Here is a 23,953-nt window from a genome sequence, read left to right as displayed (position 1 = left end):
ATAAACGAGACATTTGTAAAACTCCTGACAGTTCCTGGGTACCTGGTGAGTGCTCAGTACGTTTTTATTATTATTTTCGATAAAGAAAACCTATGAAGATAGTATATCTATCTTCAAAGGTTTTAACGGGCACACGTCAAACCAGAAAACAGCTAAATGTTGTGCTCTACGACGTGACACAGATTGTAAAGAAAAAAAAATGCGGACATCAGAGAGAAGGAAGGATTATGTGCTCTGGGATGTGAAAGGAGGCTCCTTTGGCCAGAGGCTGGGGGAGAAAACGAGCCAGTGCAGGCTGTGGCGGGAGTCAGGGGGGTAGATGGGAGTTAGCAGGGTTGGGCCATGCAGTCGAGGCCCTGGGAAGCCTGCAGGTGTGCTGGGTTGCACGGCTGGCAGTAGGGAGTCCGCCCATGGGTGCCCTGGGGAGGGGGCTTCCTGCCCCCCTGAGCACATGCTTCCCTGGGCTGCGTGCTTAGGACCTCTTCTGTCCCTGCTTGATGTCCTTGTCCCAAGAACTTACTACTTGGCTTTCATAGAACTTTCTAGAAATTGCATTTCTTCTCTAGAATGGCTCTGCCCCCACGGAAAGGTCTTCCTGAAAGGGAATGAGAAGGGAGAGAAGAAGTTCCCCTCCCCTAAATTCTCTCAGCAGGTGTTTGATTGCCACTTGTCCAGAGCATTAACTCTCTCCTCTGTTTTCTTTGGAATCGAGTAAGTTGTCATTTACCAAAAACAATGATAATGGGCCAGATCCTATCAGTGATCCAAGGTCACCAAAATACTCTCAGTATATAAGTTATTTTTGAGTTGCCAGGTTTCATATAAAAAGATGCATCTCAAGTCTCCAAAGGATGTACAGTTTATTCTCAGGTTTTAAAAACTCAGTTGAGCTTTCCAAAGGCTTAGGATATAATGAACTAGTTTTCAGTTTTTTTCAGCCTGGGATCTTGATGTTTTTCCATATCAGCTTTGGAACAACCAGTGAGTTAATTAAGGATGATCACTTTGGTTATCTGTAATCTTCACTCATAGATTTGTAAAAAGAAACAACCATAAAAGAAGTGGTATTTTTGAAGATATCTACACACACGGACAAAAGGGTGACAGTCATACAGCCTGTTGCATTGGCTGCTGAATTTGCCGCCTCAAATGGGAGTCTTACATATGAAACTTTACAAATACCATATAAATACATGTAAGAAAGAGATTATCTCCAGAAAATTAAGAAATTCCTTTCCAAAAAAACTATAGTAGTTTTAAAGAGTGAATAAAGGGAACAGAGAGAGAGAGAAAATTGACAATTTAGTATAGCGGAACTCAATAAATGCTAATAATAGCATATTAGAATGATATTTAGGAAAGGTTTTATATAAGAATTTATATAAAACTCTTTTTAGATGTTCTTCTTTTGGCCCTCAGAAGATCAAAGAAAGCTGTGAGGAGGATATCTTTGTTAGATTTAGAGTCGTTTGACATTTGAGCTGATTTATTAATTAACCCTCTGATACCTTCCAACAGATTCTGACAATTCATGGGCCAATTTCTATACAAATGAGGTAGGTCGGAAGGTAGTATTTACTAAACCATGTCTATGGGTCAGCTTAGTTATATTAACTCATTTCAACCATACCACAATCCTCTGTGGTCAGTATTATCTCAGTTTTATAAATAAGGAAATACAGGCTCAGAGGGTAAGGATAAGTGAGTCGCCCAAATTCTCTGACCCATGAGGACAATGCTAGGATGCAAACCCGCCCAACACCTCGTAATATTTTTCCATTTATAGTAACTCCCTGGTCTCTCCCTCTAATCCCAGAACAGTCATGAGCTTTCAGATTGTATCAACTCTAATTCTTGAATCCATATCCAAAGCACAAAAACTGAATTTAAGTCAAATTTACTACTCTCAAAGAACCATCCAACATCTTACGACATTTCACAAAATATATTTTGTGATCAAGTCAGTTTGGGGAATACAGAACTTAAAAGCACAGTTTACCTGATTTTTTCAGTACAGGACTTCTTTGGGTCTTTAATATACTAATGTGAACTCTGAATCTCTAAGGGGAGCATATTACAGACATTGTTTCACAAGCTCTTATTTATTCACATATTCATTCATCCTTTTATTTTGCTAGAATACTTCAAGGGATGAATTTTCTATGAAACTACCTTTCTTAATAGTGTGTCATCTTGGGCAAATCACTTTACCTCTTTGCACCTCCATTTTTCTATTCTTCAAATGGAACTAAAGATATTCCAAAGGTCCCTTTAGCTTTAAAAATTCTATGATACAGCCTCTCTCCTCCCCCAAAGTCTAGGCATTTGTGCTACCAAGTGAACTTGCTAAGGATAGAATAAGATTTTCTGAAAACCAGTCATTCATTCATTCATTCATTCATGAAACATTTATTGATTGCCAAGCACTATGCCAGGTTTTGAGGACAAAAAGACAAGATGCAAATAACATGAAGATACACTGTACTCAGGATGAGGCCATGATATGATGATAAACACAGAGGAAGAGAGCACACACATGAACTCATGATACAATACAGGAAGAGGGCAGTAGCAATATGCATAGATAATACAGACTCGCATGAACCGGTGACTATAAAACAACTCAGTAAGAGAGAAGAGAAATACGCCTAGATAATAACGACTCACGGAGGACCTGCCTCCTCTTTGCAGGGGTTGAGTAAGGCTTTCAGGGGGTAAAACACCCAGTGTCTTAAGGGATGGGTCGGCATTCCATGAAGGGAAGATACTCCAGGCAGAGGGGACACAGGAACGAAAAAAGCATAGGGGCTGAAGCAGCATAACATGTGCCGCGATCTACGAGAGTTTGGCAATTGTTAGAACGTAAATAAAGTTCAAGGCGGGAGAGCATTCAGCTGTAAGGAGTAGGCAGGGCCCATTGTTGAAGGCCTTCTTTGTCAGATGCTTGAACTGGGTCCTGTGATGGAGAGCCAGTGGAAGACTTGGGACGGGGATGGGACATTTTAGTTGTGTGGAAAACAGATGCAAAGAGAGAGAAGAGAGGTAGGGAGACCAGCGAGGAGACTCCTGCAGATGTCCAGGACATAGGTAGTGGCACCTGAACTAGGAGACTGACAAGAAGAAAGTAGAGGAAAGGATGGATTTGAGCAACAGTTCACATTTCGTAGGTACAACCTGCTCAGCCTGATGGATTAGAGGAAGGGGAGGGGGGAAGGAGAGGAACCACCTCTACTGTGGATGATGGATACATGATGTCTGTACAAGAGGAGGAAAATCGTGTGATGTGATCAGTTTTGGACCTGCTTAGTGTAAGGCCTTTCTAAGATATTTGTAGATATGTTAAAATTGGAGATGTTCTACCACAACCTTTTTCTGTGCATCAAACTCAAATGGAGATTTCATTTTGAGGATTCGCACTGAAGGATGACTCCATATTGCTGGTTATTTGATTTAGGTTGTCGGGATGTTGCAAATAAATGGCAAGTTTATCTCTAATATAAATGTAATTACTAATCAAAATTATAAATAAGTTCATTTTACTCTTATTTAACCATGGAATCATGAGGCACACAATAGATAGTGTTTATACTTGCGGATTTAAGTGTAGTTGGTATAAAATATATTTTTTTGTTGAAAGACAATCAACACGACCATTAATTTAGATTTTTTTTTTTAACCAGTATTATAAAATGTAATTTAAAATATTCTTTTTACCAAATCATTGAAATTGTTACAAAGTGAACTAAGGAGACTATAAATCTACTCTGAACTTCTTGTATGCCAGGCGCTCAAAGCTCTGCTATACCTCAAATCAAGGAACTAATGCCTCACTCTTCACTGCTGTCAAGATGAACTGAAACATTTTCTGAGGGGCTCTTACCATTTCTTTCTGAATGCACGATTTTTTTTTTTTTTTTGCCATGTGACTTGCGGGATCTTAGTTCCCCAATGAGGGATCGAACCCAGGCCCTGGCAGTCCTAACCACTGGACCGCCAGGGAATTCCCTGAACGCATGATTTAAAGCAGATTCTGGAAGGATCTTTCTATAGGGGTAGGAATATGGTCTGTATAAGAACTGACTCCAGTATCCCTCACTGGAAGTGATATAAGCATGAACCAGAGCCCAATTCATTTTCGCAGGTCTATCAGCAAGTAGTTCTAGACATCCTGGAAGGAGGTGATAGGAATTTTAAGGGAAGAATAAGGTGAGGAGAGAGAGTAAACACAAGGAGAAAAAAATCTCTTACCAGGTTCTTGTTGTATTTTGTGGTTGTTTTTAAACCAGGTTATCTGAGGCTCTGGGACACCGTTAGCACGACAGTCTAAAGTCGTAGAACTGCTGATGGCCACTGTGTGATCACTGAGGTTTTGTAGGAGGTAGGGTGCTTCCTGATCTAGTGAATAAAGAAAGGGAATTGTTATTACTCGTCAATTTTATTCTTTTATTATATATGCATATCAACATTTTAAAAATAGAGAGGAAAACAGCAAAACTCAACTATAAGTTTTCATTCATATTTTGTTCCCTCAATTTCTCCTCTGTGGTTAAGCCTACTGCTTCCTCTTTATTGAGTTACTACAATAAATTGAAATCTGTTAGAACACAGAGGAAAATCAAGAACTCAACTCTGTATTTTTAGATTTCAATATCAAGGTTTTTGCCTGGCCAACTAGTTTCCTTCCTTTCTTTGAGAGAAGCTTTTTCTAAAACCTAAGGATTTTGCATGATATTTTAGGAACTAAAAAGGAAACAGACATGATTTTGGATATAGGCTTGTAGTGAGTTTTTACATAAATACAGAGAGTTATAGTAATGAGCTAATGGCATTTTGTAGTTTTGTGTTTTATTAACATGTGAGGGCATGTTTGTGTCACTCAGCTCTCAGTAACCTAAACTGTAAGGCAGCAGACCAAGTGGGAGAATTTCTTGAACTTTGAAAGCTTTATTGATTATCTCCTTCCTCCAATCCCTTCCCAAATGCAAACGAACAAAGGATTAATTCAAGAGGCAGAGGCACAGATTTGTAGTTTTTGCACTATATAATAGTACAAATATTGTATTTTATATTACTTTCTCTTAAAACATACAAATATGATACAATTTATTTTAATAAAATGCCAACCAATATAGTACAACAAAATGGATTTAATACATCAGGATGCAATACATTACAACATTAAAATCTCACAGAGGGACAGCAGTACCCCAGGGCCCCCATGAGTACGTGTCTCTATTTTTATGGAATCAGTCCTGCTGATGCGTATACATTCTAGTTGGGCAGGTGCTGGATTGGTAACTCAAGCTTCCACGGTCAAAGAGTAAAGACAACTCCTGAAATCTTTCCCCCCCTCTCAAGTCATCCTTCCCCCCCACTTGTTGCAAATCCTGGAAGAGAAATCAAAATAGTTTTGGCATCACTTACACATTCTGCGTCACTGGTTTCAATTACACAGTCTGAGCTTTCTCTGACCATTCCTCATCTTATTGTACTAACACTGTGAAAGCAGCTTAGGAGTGATTACAACGCTCTAAGAGATGACACCTTGCAATGGCTTTGATTCCATGTCCCTGCAGGATTCTGCCGAGTCCCCAAACCTTTCTGTTTTTATTCCTGCAGGGAAACTCTCAGGATTAGCATTCATTAAAGCAATTGAGAAATCTCAGGTTAAGAAGTATATTACCATATGACTTTGAGAACATGTTGACGTATCATGACATGGCAGGGTGACTATCTGTTAGGAGAAACAGATTTCTCATTCAATTTTGATTTCCATAGCTTATCATTAGTCTTTTCACATTTTATACAAAATGCAATCTGAAGGCAAAACAGACTTGAAGGAGTGCTAATTTATAAACTCGTCAAATATAGTGTGAAATGCATGATAGCAACAACCCTTTGGCCTGTTTCAGTGTAGCTTTCCTAGTCTATCTCGCGCCCCCCCGGCAGACCCATTTTTAATAGTTCTGGGTTTACATTCTGTCCAGTCTGTCAAATAGTTTTTCCTAATTGAAAACGCAGCCATGTATCAAAATCTTCCATTTTGATAATTCTTACATGCTTGATCATTACAATTTTGACATTTTTACACAGTCAAGACCCCAGACATATCAGTGAAACATGACAAGAGAATAAAGAACAGTATCATATTACTATTTAGCATCTTTTACAGCCAACTTTGACACACCTCATTTAGAACTCAGAACAGACCCAGTTCACTGAGATACACTTGTAATAGCTTCCTCTAGCACATTTACTGTTTCCCAGGCATTAAATATGATAAAATAATCTATCATTGTCCATAGGTCTTATTAGAAGAAGGAAGTCTGAATACATGGCCTACCACACCCGAATTATTTTCATAGCTACAAACTGTAACATCAAAAACACAGACAGGATTTGGCTTCCCTGACAGGTGTTGTATTTGAAAACAATGCTTATATAAAAGAGAGCATCTTATTTTAACATAAACGTCACGCAGAACTCCCAAAGGCCCTATCTGTACTACACAAACTCCAGACGAGAGAAGCAGCCAGAAGGCTGCAGAATGAACAGAGGATTCTCAATGAAATACAAAGTTCATATAAACGTGTCTGAAACATACAGTATGATGATTTTTTCTTTGTACCCATTTCTGGAAAAAAAAAAAAGTTCTCATTTTTGGCAAGTTTCAAAATGACCAATCAACCGAGGAATTGCTTTTTAATCAATTCCCACTTAATAGTAATCTATTTTGGCATTTTCAATAGGAAAGGTACGTTGAACCCATATTTTTAAACCTAAGTTATTTGATGGAAATGGCTGCTTTCCAAAGTTTAACAAAGTGGAGCTGATCCTTTCAAACTGAGAAAATCAGAATGAACAGAATATTTCTGCTCGTTATCAACAGCCAAAGATTGCTCCCCACCAGGTCCTTTTACTTCTCAGCCTTCGAGCCCAAGAGATCTGCCAGGTCCCACAAATACGTAGTTCCGATTCTCCATTTGGAAAGGGGACCGAGGAACCAGCCTCACACCCTCTACCCCATCTGTCATTCTCCATAGCAGGCTCTTGGTTCTTTCTCTTTTTCCCATTATCCTCCCCTTACACCACACCCAGAAGACTAACTAACAAAAATCAAAACCCCCCCAGTCCTTTTTTTTCCTTTTTGAAACTCTCTGGAAGGATTCATTACTCTATGGAATTCTTCAAATTATCTCCCGGAAGTACTTAAAATCATCTTCTGTAACTACTAAACCCTTCCCCTCCCTAGGAAATGATAGGTTTTGCATGTCCATTTCACCATGTTTTTCAAAAGTACCCCCTAAACCATTTCATTTGCTTTTTCAGCTTTAGTAAAAATTGAGCCTCCCGCCCACCACCGCCCCCCCCCCGCCAAGTCCTCTGGTACTAAGGCAGTTTCCTGAAGGAACACACTGACTTATAATGAACAAAGACGCCAGGCAAAAGAGCCATAGGTAAAATTTCCAGATACAATTGATTATTCTTTCCTTTGGGCTGACAACTTCCAGGTTACTAATTGTTTTCAGAGCATTTGGGGCTCCATAAAAGTGGCATTCTGGGGAAATGCTATTGTTTACTCCTTCACATTTGACAAAAGCAATTCCCACGTGAAAGACAAGTTTAGCCGTGGGACAGAGTCTGTTACCTAAAGGAGGAAACAGTCTGGTGAGTTCCCAAGCCTGAAAAGCTGTCATATTGTCACCTCCTACTGAACAGCCCGGCCACTGTGTTCTCAGCCATGGCTATTTTGGTCATTATAGTTTGTTTTCCAATAGTTCAGGCAAGTCACACATAATGATCAATCATAAATGAAAACAACAGAACAATGCATACGAAATTGGTGAAAAAGTCACTTTCCCCTCAAATGCAAGCTGAAAACAAGAGATGACAAATCTCTCCGGATTGAAAAATGGGGTGCATTTTAAAATGACTCTGAATTCTACTTCTGTAGTTTTGCCATTAATCCCCAGGAAAAAAAATCCTATTAAATTTGCTTATGGGGAAAGTGGACTTTTTTTTTTAATGGACAAATTTGAGATGGACATTTAGAAGAATGCATTAAACCTCTGGTCACAAGAGCCTTTATTTCCTTGATAAATTGATCACGGTACACAGTTGAATGCCATCCATTGGACAGGATAAAGTTCTTTAACCAGGGACAAAAATATTAAAAATAAAGGCATGATCCACTTTTGTTCAGGTGCTGTCAATGGCTGTGTAGTCCACTCAGGCAGTGAGGAGAAAACCCACTGGACTTGTTGACTAGCTACTGGGATTGCAGGAGAGAACTGGGCTTGATCTGGGTGGACTTTCTTAAGTCATACTGTGATAAAGCTTTAATACCTCCGAATGACACCAACGCCTTGCACCTCTGGGGCCCATCTTAGACGCTCCAGTTTAAAATTAATGTGCTTACTATATAAAAAAACAAAAAGCATCTTCAAATAAATAAGCATTATAACTTGCTATCATCCAGGTGCTATTTACAAATCAAGAGCAGATGAAACAGTACGAAATAAAACCCCGGCAGAGGTCCGACAGAGTCTCCAGTTCAACTGTCCTCATTCTGAGCTGGCCGATGAACCGATTCATGTCCATCTTTGGCAGACCACCAGCATCTGTTTAAATTACTCGGGTTTGGCAGCTTGGAAACATAAACATAAAAAGAGGTGGGCATTAAAGTGGAAGGAAAGGATCAGTCCCGAGTTGTTGTCTCTCAGGCGGGAGAAGACAGCAAAGAGGAGAACACACAGAGAGTGCGCGGCAGGGATCCTCCAAATCCAAACGTGCACCAGGTCGGCCCCAGAGAGCGGACCCCCTCGGCCTGAACGGGGCGCCCAGAGCTGGGGGTCCCGGGGGGGGCCTCATTGTTACTCCTATCATGGCCAAACTCATTTTGGGAGGAGCTTCTCCTCTGAGCCGGAAAATGAGCAACAGTGACAATAAATCAAGATGATATGACACAACTGTTACTTGGTAATGAGTCCTTTAATGTTTTACATTACTTTGTGAGGTACAATCATTCCTTGTGCTTTTAAATTTGGAGATCCGAGAGAAAACAGCCTTTTTGTTGCAGTGCTCACCTCTAATGGTCACTTCTTTCTTCTGGAGGGTTTCTTCCCCTGTGTACATGTTCCTGGCTCGGCAGGCATAGGTGCCCGAATCTTCCAGGGAAACATTCTTGATGACGAGGTTAAGCGTCACGGAGTGCTCTTTCGTGATGGCCATTTTTTGCTTCCTGATGCTGTGCTGCATGGTCCGGTTGTTCACTGCCCGCAGCAAAAGCCAGGTAATGTCTCTGTATAAGAACTTGTTCACCGTGCAAGACAGTTTCAGGTCCTCTCCTTCCGTAGGCATTTTTTCCAAGTTAACATGAAATCCATTGGGCACATCTGGAAAATAAGAACGAAGGACTTGAGTGCGCAGGAAAATCAGTGTCTCATCCTGAGGACATATCTCATCCTAAGATAGTCGAGGATCTTAAGGATTGTTCCTACACAAATTCAGCATCAACATTAAAAGGATGGTTTTTTTTTTTTTTTAAGGGGAACGGATCAGACATGGCAGGTAGGAACCAGCTCAGTTCGTTCCATCAGAAGCGAGGCAGGAAATGCAACATGGGACGTTATTAGGAGGGTACGCTTATTTGCTCAAAATTGCTCTTCAAAGTGGAATGCTTTTTTTTTTTTTTTTTTTTTTTTTTTACAACTTGGCATCATAACCCATTGCTTTCTCATGTGCAGAACTCCTCCTGGTAAGTGGGCAAGATAGTGAAGGACTCTAAGAGGAGTTTGTACTAGAAAGCACAGGTGCTTTGATAGCCAAACTTATTTAACTAAGTGGTGAACGAGTGAGAACAGGAAGTCCCAGGTCTGCGCTGGGAGACTCCAGTTAACACTTTAATCCTGAACTTTGGACTGATGGCATCCTCCTGCTGCTGGCCCATCACTTCCCCTTGCTCTTTGCTGGCACCAAGGGGTCCTTGCTCAGGTCCCCTTTTATGGTGATTGCTCTACTCAGACATAAAAGAACAAGGTTCCTTCTGAAAATGCAGACAACTCATCTCGAAGAGTTGCTGGATTCCAAATTGGGGGCAGAAGGTTTCTAAATCAAATCTGCTCTTAAAAAACGTGTTAAAGATTTTCCTAAAAGGACTGCATCATTGAAAGTCATTTTCTCCAATGTCATTCCCAGGTAACCTTCTTCTCCATCTTCTTGGTGCCTCTAGCCACACCTCACGAACTCTCCTCCTCAACTTTCTTAACCTGGACCATCATTTAGCTTCTGCACTGAGAGTTCCTTAGTCTCCTTTTGGACCATCTCACCAGACGATTTTAGAATACCATTGGTTGTTACTGGCCCTGAACTGGCCTGCGCTCAAAACCCTCCCATCGCTTGTTACGAGCGGCATATCTGTACTTGAGCAAAGAACTGGGGCCAACATTTCACAAAGAACTTTGAAGATGAAAAGCGCTATGTTATGCTATTATTATTATTATCCTTTGCACACAAAGCTATAAAGAAACCTTTAAACCTTAAGGGGACAATAGTCCAAAATTAGATATCATATCAACTCTTTTCCTAAATCTCACTTTGCTTGTTTTTCTGATTTTTCTGGGCTTTGGCTTTATTATAAAGTGTCACGTCTGAAGAAATGCCAAAGTATTCATCTGAAACCTGGGAGCGGGGGGTAGCAGTGGTTTATGAAGCTGTCAATGACTGGAGAAAGAGGAGGCCAGTGGAAGTTTTCCTGCTTTTAAAATGAAAACCTAAGAATGTGCCAGAAGAGGCAGAAGCAGCTGACCATAGTTTTTTTTTTAACATAACAATAAGGTGTCAGAAATAGCCCCTCTAATTCAGCATCTTTTTATATTTGGGACACTTTCCAAGCATGAGGAGTAAAACACCAGCCATCAACTTTTACCCAGATACGAGGGCAGAAGTCTGGTGCACTGGTTGCAATCGAATTATTTCTTAAAAGACTGTGTAGGCTTCCATTTACGAAGTCCCATACTGGTAGTTAGAACCCAAGTGGGTCCCAAGTAACACCACTGAGATCATGTAGAGAGTTTCTATTTACTTTAGTGATTTGAAACTTCCTGTGGAAATAGCTCACAGGTTTCCTGGTGGAAGATTTTGTTTATCTTTGCCAAGCACCACCAGGAATCTCAAAATAAAATGCATTTAGTGACATTGGGAAACCAGGGAGATAAGGCAGTGCTGTTCCTGTTAGACCCTCAGTAATTGCTAACACACCCATAGTCACGCTGAGTGCCAACAAAACAGCAAAAACACACACAGAGGAAAAGAGAAGAATCGAATCCGTTTTCAGGTCCGTTTCTCATAGGGGGACACGGCTAGGAGGCTAATTTGGTTTGTGTTGTCAGACGGCACTTAGAAATGATCTATTTCTCAGTATAGCCCCTCCGCTATTCTTTTCTGATCCATGGAAGGTGATAAGATGTCCTAAACTAGGTAATGAATCCAGAGGGATTTTTCCCTTAATTCTTGTCGATTTTTTTTTTTTTTTTTTTAGCCTGAGTACAAAAACAGACCAAAGAAAGCTTTGCCTTCTAACTCTCAAAATGAAAACAAGAAATCTTCCCACACTTAAGGATCTGTTGCAGATTCAGCCCATTCATCAGTAGCACCAACTAACACTCACCCATCTAACACACAATCGCATCCACAGCGTCTTAGGAGATGTTGTGGAGGAGACACCACCCTTGCTCAGGAGACATCCCACCCAGGGTTAGGTGAAAGGGTAATGTATTTACAGAGGTGCACATCTGGGGGTGGACATCTTGACTTGATTGGATCAAACGTGTGACTTAAGTTCGTGAAAGAGACAAGCATAGAAGTTAAAAGGATGAAAGGTTATCTCCTTTGTCAGGTGGAAATAAAGGCTTTACTTCAACTAGGGAACAGAAATAGCATTCTCTAAAAAGAAAGTGAGTGGTGACTAGAAAGTTTTGCTCGTTTCAAATAGATACTGTGGACAAGTGAATGGCAGAGTTGGAGTAGAAGCCATGGAGGATGCCAGTGGCCACAGCAAACTGGTTCACATCAGTTCAGAAGGCAGCTCTGCTGTTATTGTGTTTTAAAGAAGGGGCAGCATGGTTGAAATGAGGATCAGTACAGATCCAAATCTAGATCTTTTGATTTTGAGCAGTTAAATTTTAGACAGCTCTTTTAAAGCATGACCTGCACTAGGTCGAGTATAAGCACGGAACAAATATACATTCATTTTTCAGAAAATCGTCATGTAAGGTGCAACATTCCTAAAGAATATTTAGTCTCACCTCTAGTGAGGCTAAATCTCGTGACAGAGATTTGAGTAAGGAAAAGAGAAGAGTTTTAGAAACAGTGAATGTTAAGTAATCTATGATTACCCATCAAGACTAGAACTTTTCAAAACAGGGAGCAAAGAATTTAGGAGAATTATATTCCGGGCAATGGGGACTTGATTGGATGAATTTGTGCTCAGTTCTATGATTAAAGCTCTTAAATTTCTGGAGGAAAAATGTCGTGAGCTTCGAGTTAGGTATGTTGGAAGTAGAATTCCCATCGCTCCTTTCAATGGATGAGGAAAGGTTTCAAGCACTCCGTGGTTATAAACTGGATGATGTGGTGGGAGGTGAAGGGGGATTTCTGCCTGAGGTCCGCAGGTGGTCAGCTGTATCAGCTGGGGCCCTTGCAGCAGCAATGCTGGGCAGATACAGGCCGGAGCCGTGAAGCGCTCGGGGGACGGGTGGGCTGGATGTTGGTGCTGCAGTGAATAACGGGCGTCAGTGAACCTTCCCGGGACTCACATCATTAGGGAAACGAGCAGGACGTGCCCTCAGTCAGGGCGTCCTCTCCCAGTACTGCCTTCAGACCCAGGCAGGAGGGCTCTCTGTTCAGGCTGTACCCCTCCCCACAGTGGAGAGAGTCTAGCGGGGGGGGGGGGGCGGTTCCCACCCAGAGCCTGTGCGACCCCCGCTCTTTATCTTTCGTGGGCCCCAGAATTCCCTGTAAAGATGATCCCAAGTCTGCTTCCAGACTGTCTCAGACCTCCTCCCCCTTCGCTCGGTCTGTCCTCCTGGGGTCAGACTGCTGGTCAGTCTGCACACTTACAGGGCCCAGGGAGACCGTCTGGGGGAGGGGTGGGCAGAGTTTGGAGGTGTGGCCTGGGGAGACCATCCCCAGGTATACATCCAGGAGTATACGGCCCTTTACCATGAGGGCCGAGCCAGGAGTGGAAGGAGAAGCCCGGTGAGCCAGGGGTGGGCTTCTCCCGCACCGCCAGGCACTGCCACACTCTGTGTGGTCCCACAACTCTAGATCTGTGCCTGACTTTCCAGGCCATCATGAAAGTATCTTTGTCCAGCAGAGGCGAAAACATATTTCACAGCTTGTTCATGTGATTTAGAACCTGTAAGTGGTTAGACGTATAGTCTGTGGGCCTCTGTTGGTCTTCTTGCCTGTCCTCTTCTTTCTACCGATTCTTTCTACCCACAGGACCACCTCAAGTCCTGCTTCCTTCTCAGAGGCTTAGAGCCACACTGTACAATACGGGGCTACCTGCGGCTACTGAGCCTTGCAAGTATGGTCAGTGTGACTGAACTGAATTTCATTCAATTAGTTTTATCTTATTTCAATCCCGATTTTAAAAACCGAAGCGATGTAACATTTAAAAAAATACTGATGACATGTTAAAATGATAACATGGGATCTGTTGGGTGAAATAAAATGAATTTCACTTTTTTCTTTTTACTTTTAAAAAAAATGGTCACCAGAAAATGTTAAATTCTGTATGTGGCTGACATATTTTTATTGGTGGCATTGGCTTAGCATTGGTAAATTCATCTGTCACATTACTTCTGCTCATTCCTTTTGATGCTAGGATACAGGTAACATTTCTTCTTTGTGTTCAAACTGTCAGTGTTCAAACTGTCTTCCTAGAAGGACAGGGCCTCCTTGCTATCTCTCTGAACGCTCAACACAGAGTTGAACTGTCCTGTTTAATAGTTGGTGCTCATTAAACTTGTACAAACATATTGAACGTTAAGAATAGGACAGGAATGGCTCGATCTTTTGTACTCTAAATCACAGACACAGTGGCTGTGGACTTGGATGGTTAGGGGGTTAGCTTGTTTCCCCCCAAATATTAAAGGACAGCACAAACCTTTGGACTTAATTAGTCTAAATCATCTGAAGTTGATTAAAGAATCGGTATGTGTGAAACTGCCCTCTGAATCCTTCTCTAAATAAAGGCCTTTTCCTATTTGGAATGAATGCAAAGATGATTTTATCTCCGCTTCTCGAATATTGAGGGTATAGGGACTGACTTGGTTTTCAGAGGCTCTCCACCTCTCTAAACCCCACTTCCTCATCTGGAAAATGCAGGGCTATAATGTCAAATAGCCCCTAAAAGTCTCTTCTGGCTCTGACATTCTGTGAGAACCTACCCAAGGATCTCTCCCCTGGCACAGCTTCTCTGAGGGTCAGCCAACTTGCCAGAGGCTCCCTGTGATCTGGCAACCCATACTTCTCATGAAATTGGACATACCTATTTCTTTCTGGAGAGCTCAAGGCAACTGCTACAGCCTGCCCCAGGCAGTGTGAAGTTTCCAGAGAGTTGGCCAACTGCCCAGGTTTCCTCAGAAAATTGGGGGAGTGTGGAGCCAGGCAATTGTTTTTATACTTTGAGCTACATATTTCCTTCCTGTACCCATGGAGGGACATAGGGAGTGCCATTTGTGTACCTTGGAAGTTATAAGATTTGCAGACACCATCATATTTAAGGTTAAAAATTCTGAAATGCTACCAAAAAATAGCACACTAAAAATGCTCAACCAGGCTCAGGTTCAGATTTCTTTAGGAGAGCCTCATGTGCCAAAAAGCTGAAATTCAGTCGTGAAACATTTGCTGTACAGCAGAAATTAACACAACACTGTAAATCAACGATAACATCCATTAAAAAAAAAAAAGTTGTGAAACAATTCGCCTCTTGGGTTACAAAGATGTCATCCCATGTATTATAATTGGTTTCCTTGACTATTATTGAACAACCACTGTGTGCCAGGCCCTGTGCTGGGGACCGTAGGGTGTTCAAAAACGAACATGACAAGATCCCAGATTCACAATCAAGCCTAGGAAAGAGACGTACACAAATAGCTCTAAAAGGGAATTCAGGGAAATAACTCTTTAGGAGACCCAATGACCCAATGATGCTGTAGAAAACTATTCCTGAGTGCAAGGATGAAGGTACTCAAAGTTGGACACGTCTATGGAATGTTTTTTTTTAAAACTAAAAGTCCCTCCAGTGCACTAAAAGCAAACAAGATTGGAAGAGAGACTTGAGGTCACTGGGCTGTCTTCGTGAATACAGGACATGTGGCTTACCTGTGATGTAAAAGTTTATGTTTCTTTCCACAGTCCCTACTTTATTGGCAGCCATGCAACTGTAGATTCCAGAAATTCTAGAGTCAGCCACGGCCAAGGTGCTAGCCGTCTGCAAAAGAAAAGGCAACTTTAGCGACAGGACCAAGAACCACTGGACACCCCCTGAGATATTTCTGAGGGGGACATGATGGGGCTGTTCCACTGCCTCAACAGAGGTAGAACTGCACACGTGGTGGTTACCAGAAACTCTCCCCTTGCCGAGCCTCAGCAAGAATGGAAAAACAACAGGAAAGCAGGTCCTCAGGAGACCGGGGGCTATGACATCCGACTCGTATGAGGGCTTCAGGCTTATTTATCTCGTGCTGCTGGCGTAACAATTACAGACCTGAAGCCCAGATGCGGGACAGCACGTCCTACCCTATGAGGTGGTCAGGGCCACGCCAACGAGAGGGGGAGGTCCAGGCCTTCCCTCTTGTCTGGATGACCTGCGATCACGAACACCACTTGGTAGCAGGAGCCTTCTTTGCCGTCTGGTTCTGTAACCGGTGTGTTAAGTGAGCAAGGACAGAGGAGAAAGGCTGGCTGAACCATTTCTTTTCTGGGACGTGGCACTGCAGCCCTAATAGTGCAGAAGGAGGGGCGGAAACTCCCTACGACTCTCGTGGGTGTTTGTAAATTACTTAATTTCTCAGTCTGTCAATCCCTGCTCTAGAAAATGAAGATATAAATGATGGATTCACACAGCAACGTCGTTTCACTAGGTTTTAGCGCTGCTCTTTGGCAGATGAGCCCCCAAAGAGGCAGGAGGAGTCAAAACTATGTGAACTTGGAAGCGCTTTCCAAACTGTGATGTTGCAAAAAGTAATGTCTCAAAAAAAAAAAAAGAACCACAGATTTATACAGCTTAAAGATTTGCATGGCTGTCTTCTTTTAAAGAAAAAAATTAGTAGCATGAAATGAATTGTTGAGAATTTTAAAATTTAACCCAACCTTTCAAAAAAGTAATGCATACTATACGTGAAAAAAAAAAAAAATGAAACAGCTAGTAAGTTTTTCATATTTAAAATTACAAAAAAAGGTTGATCCAGTTACGTATAAATCGTTGCAGCCTACCTCCTAGGACACAAAAAACTGGTCATAAGCTCTGAAATTGGAGAGGTTGTGCTGATGCTTCCAGACTAATGGGGTGTCCTGGCTGGAAGAGAATGATCCGGTCACTTACAGGTTAACGTGATACATACAGAGAGGCTGAACTGTGACAGCGGGGTTTCTACGATAGTAACACAAATTCTACAAAGGGTCCTAACATTTTTCTAAGTTGCTAAGTTGTGCGGTAGGCACTTGACTCGTATTCTCATATCCCTTACAAGAAATTAAAGTATGTCTGTCTTTACAGATCAGGAAGGCTAAAAAATATACTCCTAGTTTTTTTAGCCAGCAACTTCATTGCTCCAAATTCTCTGTAATTTCCACTACGGTACAGTTGATATTTCATGATGATTCCTTTTCTGTTTGTTAGGTCTGTTTAATTACATCTACCCACATATCCTCTGTGTATTACTGAAATTCTGGGAAATGAGAGTGTCTGCAATTTGTGGCATTTTCATTCAGTGTAGCAGATGCTGATTATTCGTTAAGGCATCGCCCAGACGTTGTAAAGGAGACGGAGGGGCGTATGACACAACCCTTATTCTTAACTTGAAGGACTACTTCTAGGTTACAAGGAAGAATTTCCCTACTTGAAGCCCAAGTATATATTATTCTCTCTTTTACAAAGAAACACTCTCACAAAGGCAAATAACCAGTGGAGAGAGTATGAGAGAGAGCTCAGGTGTCTCTTTCTCTATTTTGATTACTAATCATTATAAGAGGCAGGGAATAAAACAATTCTGGATGGCTGTTTCTGTTTAATTATTGCACCCACCACTTCAGAGTTGTGGAGGAAAAAGTAGCTAGAAGAGAAGCTTGTAGGTGAGAGGTGGAAGGACAAGAGAGATCACCAAATGAGGCTCTGACTCCTGTAATTTTCTCAGGAGACGAGCTCAGACGCTTGAAAGCAGCATGAACAGGGTCAGGAGAGGGACAGTCATGGAGACCTCACAGCCCCTCTGCCGTTTGCCTCTCAGCTCAAGCACAGCTTTCCTTACGAAGTTAGCGCTCAGTGTTTATCCTAAAGGGCCTCGGCAGAGCCTTATTTAGATTCTCAGATGTATTGCTGCTCAATAAATAAGCGAACAACTCATTTCTGTCTGGCTTGAACATTTGAAATTATGAACAACGATTACCTGAATCTGAAAGTTGCATTTGGATTTCTATTAAAATTATCTTGATTTCACTGAGAGCAGGGCAATCGAGAACCAGAACTGGGTTTTGTGGCAAGGGCAAGTCAATTCAGATGTGCACATTGGCCATATTTAAGGCCTGTGCAGGCAACCGGGGGAGGGCTGTAGCCATTCTACAGCACTCCGAAAACAGATGGCTCAGGATTTCTGTATAATCGGAGAATAAAAGTGAGGTCCACAGAAGTGAAGTGAATCCAGGCCACACAATGAACCAGGGAGATAACAGATGCATCTTGAGTCTCTTATTTTGCCTGAATGACCTCTTCCAAGACTAACACCTTACCCCCAGTAGAGCCTGCCCCAGGACTCACCTCTCCAAAGTTTCTATTAAAATTGAACTAGAAAATGACATTGATGGGAGCTTACATTATTTCTCTGTTTCTGAGTACCCTTATGTTACCCTTGCTGTGTGCCAGACAGTGGTGTGTGAGGCGTTACCTCATTTAATTAATCCTCCCTGGAGCCCAGTGACATGGGTGTATTACTTGTTCTACAGAAGAGGCAACTGAGGTTATAGAGGTTAAGTGATTCACTCAAAGACCCACCGTACCACAGACGGCCCTGAGCAGCGGTTATGCCCAGGTTTGTCTGACGCCAGTGCCTGTGCTATTAATCTACACGAAACTGCTGCCTGCCTTCAAACCCTTTAAATCTAATAGTACAGATCTACTGGTAGAGTTCCGTCTCCGCTTTGAGTTGGATTTTCTCTCGAGAATACCTCCTTTAATGAGCAGACACGGTCACTACAACAAGCTCAATGCTACTGTGTACAGAAATACTAGTTTCTTTTAGTATTGTATACAAGTTGCAAGCTGATACAGTGTTATATGGTTTGAAAATATGATTGATAATGGACAAGTTATAATTAGAGAAGAACATTTTAAAATAAGATGGAACTTACATCCTGTGAGCAACGTTATTCAAAATGATCTGATTTCTAGAGGACTTTTATTTCTCTAGAGTATATTTTTAAGCTACAAATTAAAAACATTTTCATGAAAGAACTATGACACTTGAAGTATAAACTCTATAGAGTCAGAAAAGGGAGGTCAAGTGTGAGTTGGAGGTGGGTGTAATTTGGACACAAGAGAACTTCTCACAGGACAGGAGTCTCTTGGGTTAAGGGGACAAATCTGATCCCCGGCGGTCATGACCAAATACTATTGTTTCAAGAAGGAAAAAATGGAAATAACATAACAGATGGAACAGCGAATATCAACTTAATACTTGAAAAGAGAAAGTATTTCAAACTCAAGAATTTGAGTTGTAGCACATGTTTGAAATTATCACCATATAATTTATAAGGTACACCAAAAGAAATTCCCAAGCCTGTCTGCTTGTATCCATTCTAGAATTAGTTTCCATTTGCCACAGTTTTTTTAGTTCTGAACCCACACTTTGGGTGCCTCTGTTTTCCCTGCGAGGACCTCAAGGATTAAGATATTAGAAACAGACCCTTAAAATCCATTCTCTGGGTTCTTCTGTATGACCCAGGAACGCTGGTGAACACTTGTCGTCACAGGTACTGTAAATTTGGAAGTTATTCATACTCCTTCCTTCCTTCCCTTTCGCTAAGCATTAGTGATTCACTACTGCAACGTGGTTTGAACCTCATGGAACAGAATGGATGCGATGATGTGTAATTCAGCCTAATTTCCAGCACCCGCCTTTAAAAAAATCTATATACGGAACAGTGATTTTATTCTCGGATGTTTCTATTACAGTTTCCTTTGAAGTGTTTCAGGGAGAAATAAAAGCAGATATGTAAAGGTCAGGGAAGAATCTAAAATGATCCTAGGGTGGTGCATTTAGCCAACTGATGGGAAATAGAATGTGAGAAGTTAGACAAGGTTGGGGAGTGTGTGAGAGAGCGGAGCTGAGGCTGTAATCCAGGATGAGGCATTCATGCTTCGGTCGTGGACGTGTCTTTTACGGTACACACATTTCTCAATGAAACCTCAAAACGATTTCAATGGAAATGTTGCTAAGATGTTAAATTGTCATGATTCTCCAGCCTCACAGAATTAATGCTGTAAAATGCATTTCCTGTGTATTTTTTCCTAACACAGGGCTCCTTCTACTTCCTGCCCCAAGTCTACAAAGTCTGGCAAACCCACTGAAACCATACCAAAGCTCCATGTTTGCCATTAGCAACTCCAATAGATGACTTCACTTCTCACAGATCTGGGCCAAAACCTGGCCATAAGGAGACTGAATTTTATTGTCTCGTGCAGCCTTCCTTGGGTTAAACAAAACAAAACACAATGGGGGGTGGGGCGCGGGGGCGGGGGGAAGCAAGTCCCTGAAAGCCAGCAGGTGCTCGAGCAGCACCTCGCTCCACTGATGGCTGGAGCAGGGTCCCGGGCATGCCGACTATATGACTGTAGGGAAAAGCATCTGTGTGCTCTAAGCTGGGACTTTCACTTGCTTTCTTAACATGAACAGAAAAGAAAAGCAGTTTTAATTGTAAAGGAAATAACAATGCAAAGAATTCTGAGATAGCAAAACTTCCATCTGTCATGTGAAAGACATTTTTCACACACACACAAAGATATATTAATAGATGCTAAAAGCAAAATTAGTAAAGTCTTCTAAATTTAGGACATGAAATTAATAACTCAAAGTCTAATTTGTTACAGTCACTACTAGGATATGTATGTGTGTGTGTGTGTGTGTGTGTGTATATATATATATATATATATATATATATACACACACACACACACTTCGTTTAGAAGGAGTATTAAAAGTTTTTTCAACACAATTGTTTAATAAGTAGTCTTCATTGCATATGTTAACAATCAATTGGGGGATTGCATTAGGGAATATAAGACAATCATCTTGATAACAGGCAAACGAGATAGGTCATATGTTAGGAGCTCCATTTTTTGGAGGAGAGAAGTCAGGTTCAGAGAGGTGAACTGATTTGCACGTGGTTACACACAATAGAAAGGGCAGACCTTAACCCATGCTCCCCGCAGGTTGGATGGCCCAAGGGCCAACTGGGTCTGGAGGTCTCTGTTTAAAAACTTGGTGTAACTACAGAATTACAAGACAATAAATTTGTTTCAAGCACACATGGAAAAAATCAGGGAAGATTCTTTATCTCACCCGGGTTTTGTCATGGAGGCAGGTGGCTACTTTATGGGTCAGGCTAATCAGAAACATCACTTAGCTTTTTCATTTTCTATTTTCTATCTTATGTGTTTTTGCGGCTAGAATACCACAAACCGGACTAGAAGTTCTTTGGAATTAACCTCATAAATTCGTGTTTTAATATCCAGCAGTTAACAGTACAAGCACCTGATAGGGTCAGGGAAAGGCAAAATGAATCGACACAGTCAAGGGCATCTTGAAATTTTCTAGTACTTTGTGGCAACTAACTTGCTTTCTACTCTGAGGCAATTTCCTTTTTTTTTCAAAAATGTGGTGTCACTCAAACTTTCGAGTTTACAGAATTTCCTCTTTCCTAGGTATTTCATTAAACTGCTGTCTCATCAATAGCTACACATCATGGAATGTTTTAAACTACAGTTTGTTTGCATTTGAGAAAAAGAAAAGAATTGTAAGCCACCTACAGCTTACTGCAGTGGTTAGAAAAACTTTTCCTGAATCCTTGACAAGTGATTGCTGATATTATCATGCAAGCCATCACCATCTTAACTAATTTCTGTATTGGCTTAGTTGGCAGAGCCCTGGGTTTTGGCAATGAAGACTTTGGTTTGAGCTTCTCATGTGCCACTTTTAAGCTGTGTGACTTGGAGTTAATAATCTTATCACCTCAGTTTTTCTTATCTTTAAAATGGTGATAGCCACTCTGGCCCACCAAAGAATGATGTTGACATAAGCGTATGTCCAAAAGTTTTCCATCAGAAAGAATTCAGATGTTATTTGTTATTATGAAGTCCTACACGGAGAATGATGCCATCTATTTTGTTGTCTTCAAATGCAAATATAGCTGAACAGATAAATAAGCATGATCACACTTAAGCAGATAATACCCATATTAACAGACTACTCCAAATCAAGATATGCATGTAAAAGTAGATATTCTAGCAAGGGGTGATTTGATATGGTTTTTATTTTCCTTCTTAAAGCATCACTACCCCTGTGCCTGATAATAGCAGATTTTGGAGTTGCATTTTTCACTAATTCGACAGAGAAGAAAACCACCAGGTCTGAGATCTGCTGAGATTTGCCTGGTTCACAAGGTATCAGCTAGTGTTGAGGTTAAGGGAGTGGAGAAAATATGTGCAAGAGCAGAAAAGATGCTCCTAGACCCTGACTAGGTCAGGGAACCTTTTTTTTTAAACTGAGGCATAACTCACAAATAACATTATACTAGTTTCAACATTTGTATATATTGCAAAATGATCACTACAATAAGTCTAGTTAACATACATCACCACACGTAGTACAAAGGTTTTTCTTTCTTGTGATGGGAATTTTTAAGATCTAGTCTCTTAGCAACTTTTAAGTGTGCAATTCAGCAGTATTAACTATTGTCGTAATGCTGTACATGGCATCCCAATGGCTTATTTATATATTATACGAATTGGAAGTTTGTACCTCTTAACCCCCTTCATCCATCTTGCCTACCTCCTGACTCTGGCAACCACCAATCTCTGAGCTTGTTTTCTTGTTTATTTGTTTTCATCCACATATAAGTTAAATCATACAGTAGCTGTCTTTCTCTGTCAGACTTATTTCATTTAGCATAATGCCCTTAAGGTCTGTCCATGTTGTCACAAATGGCAAGCTTTCATTCTTTTTTATGGCTGAATAATACTCCATTGTGTATATAGACCACATTTTCTGCATCCATTCATCTGTCGATGGACACTTAGATTGTTTCCATATCTTGGCTGTTGTGAATAATGCTACAGTGAACACGTGGGTACCTATATCTTTTGAGTTAGTGTTTTTGTCTTCTTTAGACAAATACCCAGAAGTGGAATTGCTGAATCATACGGTAGTTACATTTTTAATTTTTAAAGGAACCCCCATACTGCTTTCCATAGTGGCTGCACCAATTATATTCCCACCAATAGTGCACAAGGGGTTCTGCACATCCTCGCCAACATTTGTTATTTCTTGTCTTTCTGACAATAGCCATTCTGACAGGTGTGAGGTGGTATCTCATGGTGGTTTTGATTTGCCTTTCTTCAGTCAGGGAATCTGATACACTGTGTGTGTTTGTATACCAAAAACAGAGGGGAAAACAAGATATTTTGTGAAATGGAAACACTCCATTTTAGCCTAGAGTTTTGTACTAGCTTTTGCTTACTGACCTCCCACTTTATTTATGTCAGAGGTTCTCAGTTCTGATTATGCTAGAATCTCCCAGGGAGCTTTTGTGAACCCTGGGCTCCACGCTAAAGATTCACATGTAATAATAATTGGTAAAGTATACTACTGCGCAGCCAGAGTTGAGAACCACTGATGTGGACCAGTTTGATGTTCAAGAGGCATTTCTACCTCTTCCATTGGACCAAGGACTCACTCCTTTGGGACTGGTGCTCAGTTGGGTGTATACAGCATTTTGAGTAGCCTCAGTGCATTGCTCCGTAAAGACATACTACTGCTTTTCTTCTCTCTGAATTTTTTGCTTGAGCATTTGAATTCCTTCTGGCTCTAATAAACCCAGAACTGGGAGCTGAGTGTGTGCTTTTAGAATAAATATCCCCATGCTTATTTTGACAAACAGTACCTTATTCTTTCCTTCTAAGACTGCCGTGCGCTGAGTGATGCTCTCAATTCTGTTTCCTACGGTGCTGTCAGGATCCAGGATAAAGGACTCTTCATTATTGGAGCAAAAGTCATACCTATTTTTAAAAAAAGTAAGCCATCACTATGTTGCTTTGCAGCATGGTCTAGCCCACGGTGACCGGTGAAATGAAAACCATTAAGTCCTCAGATAACAAAGTCACAATTTTCTTCTTCTCCTTAGATTTTTCCTCCCCAATATCCATCCTCAAAACTTAAAAACAGCAGACAGATTTTGCCTGATCTGCAAAAAAAACAAACAAAAAAAAACCCCCCACACCAGTGTTTCTCCATATATCCTTCCTGTTCTAAATGTTAAATACTAAATAAAAATGCATAAATTAAAAAATCTAGTATCCAGATTTTAATTAGTTCCTAGTGGAAGAAACATGCAAACACGGAAAAAACGGAAGTTATGTTAATGAAAGTAAACCTCAAGGAGATAACAGCATTTC

General features: G+C 41.1%; 1 protein-coding gene across 6 annotated transcripts in view; it reads right to left on the bottom strand.

Annotated features, from left to right (window-relative positions):
* The window catches only part of FLT1 (fms related receptor tyrosine kinase 1), a 172,078-nt gene that overhangs the window by 65,283 nt on the left and 82,842 nt on the right, over window positions 1-23,953 (bottom strand). For 5 of the 6 annotated variants that reach the window (XM_082435510.1, XM_082435508.1, XM_082435509.1 and 2 more), the window contains 4 exons: window positions 23,443-23,557; window positions 15,391-15,499; window positions 9,087-9,395; window positions 4,249-4,395 (listed from right to left, as the gene is read on the bottom strand). In XM_082435510.1, coding sequence (XP_082291636.1) covers window positions 4,249-4,395; window positions 9,087-9,395; window positions 15,391-15,499; window positions 23,443-23,557 — 680 coding nt within the window. Of the gene's footprint in view, window positions 1-4,248; window positions 4,396-4,924; window positions 8,648-9,086; window positions 9,396-15,390; window positions 15,500-23,442; window positions 23,558-23,953 lie in introns of those variants that run through there. The other variant, XM_082435513.1, reaches the window with a different exon arrangement.

This window comes from Balaenoptera physalus (genome assembly GCF_965194825.1).
Source record: "Balaenoptera physalus genome assembly, chromosome: 18".
Taxonomy (NCBI): Eukaryota; Metazoa; Chordata; class Mammalia; order Artiodactyla; family Balaenopteridae; genus Balaenoptera; species Balaenoptera physalus.
The sequence above is the reverse complement of the archived record's forward strand: the minus strand, read 5'-3'. Positions and strand labels throughout refer to the sequence as shown.